This window comes from Gastrolobium bilobum, unplaced genomic scaffold, assembly GCF_033153095.1.
Source record: "Gastrolobium bilobum isolate Gb01-03AN ecotype WA unplaced genomic scaffold, APGP_CSIRO_Gbil_v1 utg9326, whole genome shotgun sequence".
Classification (NCBI taxonomy): domain Eukaryota; kingdom Viridiplantae; phylum Streptophyta; class Magnoliopsida; order Fabales; family Fabaceae; genus Gastrolobium; species Gastrolobium bilobum.
The window spans coordinates 38,818-47,750 of NW_026899336.1; the positions used below are offsets into that span (position 1 = coordinate 38,818).

At 34.6% G+C, this 8,933-nt stretch overlaps 2 protein-coding genes across 2 annotated transcripts; both read left to right on the forward strand.

The window, feature by feature from the left end:
- Positions 1–1,076: 1,076 nt before the first annotated feature.
- Positions 1,077–4,656, forward strand: LOC133289743 (uncharacterized). The gene is made up of 4 exons (XM_061487742.1): positions 1,077–3,376; positions 3,503–3,691; positions 3,766–3,871; positions 3,964–4,656. Exons 1-4 carry the CDS (start codon positions 1,077–1,079, stop codon positions 4,654–4,656), a joined length of 3,288 nt encoding a protein of 1,095 aa, XP_061343726.1.
- Positions 4,657–4,960: 304 nt separating this feature from the next.
- LOC133289744 (uncharacterized) lies at positions 4,961–7,755 on the forward strand. Its single transcript, XM_061487743.1, has 7 exons — positions 4,961–5,234; positions 5,315–5,556; positions 5,652–5,858; positions 5,929–6,021; positions 6,343–6,444; positions 6,529–6,819; positions 7,654–7,755. The coding sequence occupies exons 1-7, from the start codon at positions 4,961–4,963 to the stop codon at positions 7,753–7,755; spliced, it is 1,311 nt and encodes a 436-aa protein (XP_061343727.1).
- Positions 7,756–8,933: the final 1,178 nt, after the last annotated feature.

Below are 8,933 nucleotides of genomic sequence, written 5' to 3' on the forward strand. Positions count from 1 at the left end.
TTTAATCGTAATAATACAGTTTATGGAATAATTAGCATCATTTGATAAGTGAGTTAATTTTATGATATCTGCTTTAAATTTCACGTGATATGTCTGCTGCATATTTTCTGATGTAACATATTTGATAATTACAAATTTCCAATTTGGTATATGGAGAATCAGAGAATAGGTAAAATGATAAAAATTTCGAGTATTTCCTGACTTGCATGGTTGATCTGTATTGGTTCTTGAATCTATTTTTAATAAATAAATTAGAATCAATTTTATTTTGTATACATTATGGCCTATGTCCTTTTAAATTTTTCTTTTTTTGCAAATTTTTTGAGTCTACTCCCTTTTAACCTTACTGCCTTACTGTATGTGCATTTTAACTTTATATTAACTTTACTGACTTTTTATGTTGTCTTATTTCATGCCTCTTTCTGTAAACTGGCAGTGCCTTATTATCATCTGGTGTATAGTCCCTTTCACTTTCGATACCATCTTTGGAGGTACGTGTAACCCAACACTCACTTCATTGATGCATGTTATTTGATGCTATTTTTTGTGTAGAAACAAAATATTACTATTGCTTGTAATTTGCATTGCTTATGTGCTAGTTTATATTGTAAGTTTGGAATCTACTGATTGCCTTGTGTGTTTTGGTATGAACCTGATACTGAAAGTGGATTACATTTATCTCTTTAAATAATGTGTTGTGTAATTTGACCATAGACTATCTATGAGCAAATTATTGTTAAGTGTTGTGTTCATATATGATTTATAGGAGGGCAAGCTACAAAAGATAGAACAGCGAATTGTAAATACTGCTTTCTTTTCTTTTCTTTGCTTGAATTGAAAACGACAATGGCTTGAGAAAATAGAAGATGATAGGGAAGTTGGACACCCCATCGATCATGTTTATTACCAACTTTTGTTTAACGTAAGGTCCTCTAAACCACAAACCTTTACCCTAACCCTAAATGCTAAACCAAAACCTTAAAGATAGATGCATGTCTCTCTTTATCTGAAATTACTAACTCCCAATCAATTTGAATTGACTTGAATCTTAATTTTTATAGAAACATTACAAAGCAATGGATAAGTCTTGGATTATGCAGCCGCGTAATTCACCTGCATATGAACAAGGTGTTCGGGCTTTTATTGATTTTGCATCACAAAAGCGTGGAATTGAAGGTGAAATATTATGCCCTTGTCCATTATGTGGGTTTAGAAAATGGCAGAAAAGAGATGTTGTGTATGATCACCTAATTTGCAGACAATTCCCAAAAGGTTACACTTTTTGGTTCCATCATGGGGAGACAAACATGGGAGAAGCCAGTAATGTTGCTGCTGCATTTAATGCCAATGACACCCATGAAATTATGGTTGATGAAGATCCAATGCAGAACATGATCAATGATGCATTTGGAGTTGATATGCACCACCTAAATGAGCATAACCTTGAATGTGATGAAGATATTGCCGAAGGGGGACAAACAACAACAAATGAAGCTAAAGAGTTTTTTGAACTAGCTAAAGATGGAGAGCAACCATTATATGAAGGGTGTACAAAATATTCAAAGCTTTCTTTCGTAGTGAAGTTGTATCACATTAAACGCCTTTGTGGGATGACAGACAAGGCTATGACAATGGTATTGGAACTATTACAAGATGCATTTGACTATGCAAAAATTCCAAAATCATTCTATGAGGCAAAGAAAACTATCACTAAGTTAGGTTTGGACTATCAAAAGATAGATGCGTGCCCAAAAAATTGTATGTTGTATTGGGGTGTCAATGATGAAAATATGCAAACATGCAAAGTTTGTCACATGTCCAGATGGAAGACAAAGAATAAAGTTGGTGATATTTTAAGATCCGATGATGGCTGCAATAAAAAGAAGGTGCCAGCTAAAGTTGTTCGATACTTCCCATTGAAACCGAGATTACAAAGATTGTTTTTGTCCTCGAAGACAGCGAATGATATGAGATGGCATGCTATGGATAATAACAACGATGGCATGATGAGGCATCCTCGGGATTCTGAAGCTTGGAAGAAGTTTGATTCAATAAACACCTCATTTGCATTAGACCCACGCAATGTGCGACTTGGATTAGCTACTGATGGTTTTAATCCCTTTGGTAACATGAGTTCTAGTTATAGCATTTGGCCGATTATCGTAGTTCCTTATAATACCCCTCCGTGGGTATGCATGAAGTCTACATCCTTTATAATTTCAACAATCATCCCGGGTAAACAAATGCCGGGGAATGATATTGATGTTTATCTACAACCCTTAATTAAAGAGTTGAAGGAGTTATGGCATGATGGTGTGGATGCATATGATTCTGTTAAGCGGGAGATGTTTAAGTTGTATGCAGCCTTGTTGTGGACTATTAGTGACTTTCCTGGTCTTGGAACATTGTCTGGATGGAACACCTACACTGGACTTGCTTGTCCAACATGCAACTTTGATAGTATACCTTGTCGCCTTCCCCATAGTAGGAAATGGTGTTTTATGGGTCATCGACGCTTTCTTGACCAAAGACATAGGTTTAGACTGAACAGGATTCGTTTTAATGGACAGCAGGAGCTTCGTCATCCACCCAAAATAATTTCTGGTTTTGATGTTCTTGATCAAGTCCAGAATGTTGATGTCATTTTTGGTCGAAGTCGAGATGTTGGAGGAAAGGGGAAGAGGGTACGTGGCAATGCAGGTGTTAAACAATGGAAAAAGAAAAGCATATTTTTTGATCTTCCTTACTGGGAGTCCAACTTACTGCGTCACAATCTTGATGTGATGCATATTGAGAAGAATGTGTTTGATAATATTTTATACACCTTGTTAGGTGATAGTGCAAAGTCTAAAGATCACCTTAATGCTCGAAAAGACTTGATAGAATGGAAGTGTAAGTCAGACCTTTGGCCAAGTGAGAACGGAAAATATCCTTTAGCAATCTACACAATGAATAATAAAGGCAAGAAGGCATTCCTTAGTACTTTAAAGAACATTTCAGTGCCAGATGGTTATTCAAGCAACATTTCGAGGTGTATTGATGTAGACACTCTTCGAGTTAATGGAATGTTAAAAAGTCATGATTGTCATGTATTGATGCAACAACTTCTACCATTGGCTATGAGGGTAGCATTGCCTGAACAGGTGTCCAAGATTTTAATTGAATTATGCTCTTTCTTTAAACAAATATGTAGTAAGGTGTTGAACGCCACAAGTTTAGAAAGATTGCAACATGAAATTGTTCTGACTTTATGCCACATGGAAATGTTATTTCCCCCTTCGTTCTTCACAGTCATGGTCCATTTGATTGTTCACTTTGTTGATGAAGTTAAGCTAGGAGGTCCAGTCCATTATCGGTGGATGTATCCTATCGAGAGGTACTTGGGACAATTGAAGTCGTATGTACGAAACAAGTAACGACCTGAAGGATCCATTGCACAAGGTTACTTAATGCAAGAAATTCTTACATTTTGTTCTCGATATCTTGATGATATTGAGACTAGATTTAATCGACCGGGTCGTGTTGATGATGCATGTAATGAAGAACACCCTAACCCACGTGTTAAGGAATTTTTCCTCCAAGTTGGAAATCCACTTGGTGGTTCTTCATATTTCAATCTTACACTGACAGAAAGATTACAAGCTCATAGACATGTCCTAATCAATTGTCCGGCAGTTGATCGTTATCTCAAGTGAGTAACACTTATACATTTACCAATAAAAGTTCAGCTTCACGTTGTATGCCTAATATGTTATTTATATGTAGGGATTTTAGAGTGGAGGTGCGGAGACGCATTAGACATCGAACAAGGAGTCAAGCTGAAGTTGACAAAATAGTTCATAGAGAGTTTGTTACATGGTTCTCTAAATGGGTGAGACATTGTCTCATTTTTTGCATGAGTAGTTACCATTAACTTGTTTGTCTATGGAATGACTAATAATACTATTGAAATCTTATTTGTAGATTGTTAGAGAAGTGGAAAATTTGAATGAAAGTGATAAAGCTTTCATGCTTTCTCTTGGTCAGGGTCCCATTGTCCATGCTAGAAGATTCAATGCATATAATGTTAACAGGTTCAAATTTCGAACCTTGGCACGCGATAACGGCTTGAAAACTCAGAATAGTGGGGTATATGGTTCGTTTGGCACTAGAAGTTATTATAGTAATAATGATCCTCAAATGAGGTTTGGGGATGTCTTATACTATGGAAAACTTGTAGACATTATAGAGATAAACTATTGTGGCTTATTCACGGTTCCTTTGTTCAAATGCCAGTGGGCTAATACCACTAATCCTAGAGGCATTAAAAAAGATAAGTTGGGATTTACTTCAATTAATTTCAATAGACTAATACATACTGGTGAACATGAAGATGATGAGCCATATATCAAAGCCTCAGAGGCACAAATGGTTTATTATGTGGATGATGAAATAGAAAAGGGTTGGAGTATACCTGTTCATTTGAAGCCAAAAGACTTATATGACATGGGTGAAGATGAAGAACTTATGCCTTCCATAGAGTCATTTCCATCACAGAACTTGGAAGATATTTTTTTTGATGATGCTATGCATATGCAATTGGCAAGACCAGATGCTGATGATGAGCCTCCTAGTTTTACAAATCATGAAGATGACAATGATGAAGTTCTTACATGATGGATACTCAAGTTTGCTTTAATGTTTTGTTTTAGTCTTTTTGGTCAACATAGGAAATGTAATAGCTCATGTAATACATTCTTCTTATGTTGTTTGAGATGTGCCAAACTTGTATTGTTACTTTTATTTTTTAGTTCATGTAATACATACTATTTTTTGCATATTGTTAACTATTTTTAATACACATGATGATTTGTACTTACTGTTTTTTTTGCATATGTCCTATTTTTTTGCAGGACATATAATTTTGTTTTTTTTAGGAATGAGGATCTTTGCTAACTATTTTTAAATTGGATTTGTAGGAATGGCTCGAAAACCACGATACTCTATGAGGGTTCAATCCACACCATCTGATATCCCTGCATCTTCTCCAGTGCCTAATGCAGCTGGTTCAACAGCCCAAAGTGCTCCTTTACTGAATGAAAGCCCATCTAATTTTATGGGTAATCAATCACCTTTAACTGATGAAGAAATTGATATGGTGGAACCAACAAATGAACCACATGAAATACCTAATGCAAGTTCCAAATCTGCTGTTAAGAAAAAATCTCCCAAATATTGGACAGTTGATGTCATAGGTAATTAAACTCTAATCCACTTATTTATTAATCAGTCCATATTTTTTTATTCTAACATTGATGTTGACATAACTGCTTAGATGATAACGGAGTAAAAAAGGAGCGTCACTTGCATGTTCAGGATTTGCTTGTGCTTCCTGACAATCATAAGGTCATATTAGAATGGAGTAACGATGGCCAACCAATTCAAGAATCTGGTGGCTTGTATGGTGTATATTCAGGTTCAATTGCTGCTGATTGTCACCACTTCCCAATCATCTATCTGAAATGGCCAAAGGTTCCAAAATTTCACAAAGACCTTGTGTGGGAAAACCTTTTCAAAGTATGGTATTTTCCTCAAGTTTGTGGTTTTATTTATAAATATATGCATCCTTGTTGGTGTGTTGCTGATTAATTGCTCATATTTTCATTTTTAAGGCTAAGTTTGATGTCAACGATGGAGATCATAAAAAGTGGATAATGATGGACCTCGGAAAGAAATGGAAGGACAATAGATCAAGGTTGTGGCACATGTTTAAGAATTCTGATATGTCCTTGGAGGAAAGTATTGAGAGATGCCCAATGGGAATACCAAGAAAACAATGGGCTTCATTTTTGGAGTATAGATTTGAGAAAAGAACAGTGGTAATAGCTGAAATAATACTGTTTTAATACTGTTTTAATAAGTTACTTAATTATTTTATGTGTAATGTAGGAAATTGCTGAAAAGAATACTGCCAACAGGGCAAAGCTAACAATTCCTCACACTTTAGGCGCAAAGTCTATTGCAAGAAAAAAAAGAGAGCTGGTACAGATATATTTTTATTTTGTATGATTATGTGGCAGTGTTGTCTGAGTACTTGAATCCCACCTTATAATATGGTTCTTCACTGAGACATCCACGTCCAGGGTCACATTTAAATCTACACTTAGTTTTGCTATAATCATAATTTTTCTTTTCCTTTGTATTGATATCTCTAACAAATGAAAAAGTCATAACTTAATTTATGTACACATATTTTTCTTAATTTTTGCTTGTTGGCCAACTCTGTATTGCTATTAATTAGTACTTGGTTGAATCATACATAGTCTTGGTAAATAATTTTTGTTGGTTATTTTATTATTTTAGGAAATTGAAAAAGGTAAACCTATCAGTAGAGCGGAAATGTATGCTTATTCGCATCTGAAAAAAGATGGTACATTTGTGAATGAAGAGGCTATGGAGAAAAATGTAAGTGGAATATAGTTGTTTATTTGTATTCCTATATGACAATGTTACTATTTTTAAATTGGTTGTTGGATCTCTTTTTTGTAGGATTTGTTATTAGCTGCACAAAATGATGGAACTTTATCCAAAGAAGATGCTTACGTCCAGGTGTTTGGGAAGGAGCACCCTGGACGTGTACGGGGTATGGGATTTGGGGTCTACCCTTCACAAATTTTTAAACGTCGTTCTAGTTCTGGGGCATCTTCCTCAACATCTACAGACAATGAAATTAGAGAGTTGAAATCTAAGGTTCAATCTTTGGAGGAAGCATTGACTTTTTTTGTACGTAGCTTTGGGGGTCAAATGCCCCCTGGTTTTGCATCAAATGGATTGCATCAGGTATATAATACATTTACTAAAATTTTCTTATGTTTTCTGTTTGAGATGATGATTGTGTACCTGTGAGATGATAATTGGCTGTTGTCACTATCAACGTATAGTACATATAATTATTGAATAATTTGTGCTCTTGTTGCTGCTTCATTAGCATATGATTGAGACTTATATTAGTAGATTGTGTGGTTTGTGTGGTTTATATGTTTTTGTTTTGTTTTTATTCGTTGAGTGAATGAAAAAGAAAGGAACCCATCATAGAAAAATTAAAACTTGGTTTCTGGGTCTTCCTTTATGCTGAATTTGCCACTACCTCTTTTATCCTCATTAGATATAGAGTCATAAATTCGATGTTGTTTCTGATGGGTCAGTGATTGGTTGATACTTTTATTACTCTTTTGAGTAGGATTGGTAATTGGTTTAGAAGGAGGAACTGGGAAAGTGTTTAATTTGGAATCAAAATCAATTTGTACTTGCTTTGCTTGTTATATAACAGAAGTATAAGAAGGTGGAAAATAAAATGATTTTATTTTTCACTCGGTGCCATAACTTCGGTTTCTCTATTTTCCACCTACTCAGCTAAACCGACCCTATATATGGTTCAGAAATGATATATCTCAGAGACAATATACACAAAACCTGACAGACATGTGCTTAACCAACGTATAGTACTTATATTTGCTGCTTCATTGGCTGATGTAATTATCTTAGTAGTTATGGTTCATCGAGACACTATTAATTGGACAAAAACAATATTTTAAGTAAAGGCTTTTAAATTATTTTTCAGTACTCAATATGTATATGATTGAGACTTATATTTGAGCTATATTTTTTTTACAGCCTCAAGATTTGGGCTCTCCCAATGGATTCAGGCCATCCTCTTCTGCTAGCCATGTACCAAATGCACAAGGACCTGAACTTCAAGGACACCCATCTCCATAGTTCTCGGGTTTATATGTTCTTTTTTTTGTTTTCCAGAACAAATGGATCACAATGTATTTTGGTGATTACTTTTTGATGGATAGCTTTCCTATTTTGGTGTATATCACAATGTCAGGGTGATTGAATGTCTTTTTGGTGTTATGACAATGCTACTGTGAACTAACAATTACAATCCCCCTGTATATTTGATGTTATAAATTATTAGAATTCGGTGCAAATGGTTAGATGGCTATTTTTAGAAAAGTTTACTGCTTCTAACTATAATTATGGATGAAAAGCCTTGATATTTTTAATTTATTTATATAATTATTATATTGGATTATAAAAGATTGATTTTTAATCCAATTTGCCATTTTTAATAATTAAACATATATTGCCATTCCTAATAATTATATTAATATATATATCAAATTGTATTTAAAAAATAAATGTAAATTTTAAAACATTTAATTTATCAGCTTTAATGATATCCAATATTTAAATTCTTGAAAATAAATTAATATTTATTTGACAACGTATTGTAACAGTAAATATTGCATTATTTTAAAAAATAGTGTATTATTTTATTACAAAATTATTAAAAAAAACATTTAATAAATTTTATTTTAATATTCCACGACGGTTAGAAACCGCCTTAGTATATGAATTCAAAACAGTCGAATTTAATTTAATTTTTATACCACGGCGGTAACATAACCGCCTTTGAATCACTATTCCACTACGCTTAAGTAACTTCCTTGGCATTCTTATTCCACGACGGTTACGTAACCGCCTTTGAATTACTATTCCACTACGGTTAACCAACCGCCATGAAATTCTTATTCCACGACGGTTTCATAACCGCCTTTGAATTACTATTCCACTACGCTTAAGTAACTGCCTTGGAATTATTATTCCACGACGGTTAAATAACCGCCTTTGAATTGCTATTTAACGACGGTTAACTAACCGCCTTTGAATATTCGTAAATTTCTTTAAAAGATATGCTATGGCGGTGACAACCGCCTTGGCAACCGTCGTTGATGTCGTATTCGACGGTTATTCCAGCGGTTCAGTTAAACTGTCGTTGAATTCCCTCTCGACGATAGTAACTACGACGGTTGGATAACAGCCGAAACTCGCATATGGAGGCGGTTTGAACCGTCGTGAAATGCCTTATGAACCGCCTCTGTATACCT

What these genes read in the sequence shown, in the direction of transcription:
- LOC133289743 (XM_061487742.1), top strand. Translation starts at nt 1,077, where the DNA reads ATGGATAAGTCTTGGATTATGCAGCCGCGTAATTCACCTGCATATGAA. An exon ending in TGGATGTATCCTATCGAGAG is followed by an intron (nt 3,377 to 3,502) that starts GTACTTGGGACA and finishes TATTGAGACTAG; the next exon opens with ATTTAATCGACCGGGTCGTG. An exon ending in TTACATGGTTCTCTAAATGG is followed by an intron (nt 3,872 to 3,963) that starts GTGAGACATTGT and finishes TCTTATTTGTAG; the next exon opens with ATTGTTAGAGAAGTGGAAAA.
- LOC133289744 (XM_061487743.1), top strand. Translation starts at nt 4,961, where the DNA reads ATGGCTCGAAAACCACGATACTCTATGAGGGTTCAATCCACACCATCT. An exon ending in TGTGGGAAAACCTTTTCAAA is followed by an intron (nt 5,557 to 5,651) that starts GTATGGTATTTT and finishes TTCATTTTTAAG; the next exon opens with GCTAAGTTTGATGTCAACGA. An exon ending in CATCAAATGGATTGCATCAG is followed by an intron (nt 6,820 to 7,653) that starts GTATATAATACA and finishes TTTTTTTTACAG; the next exon opens with CCTCAAGATTTGGGCTCTCC.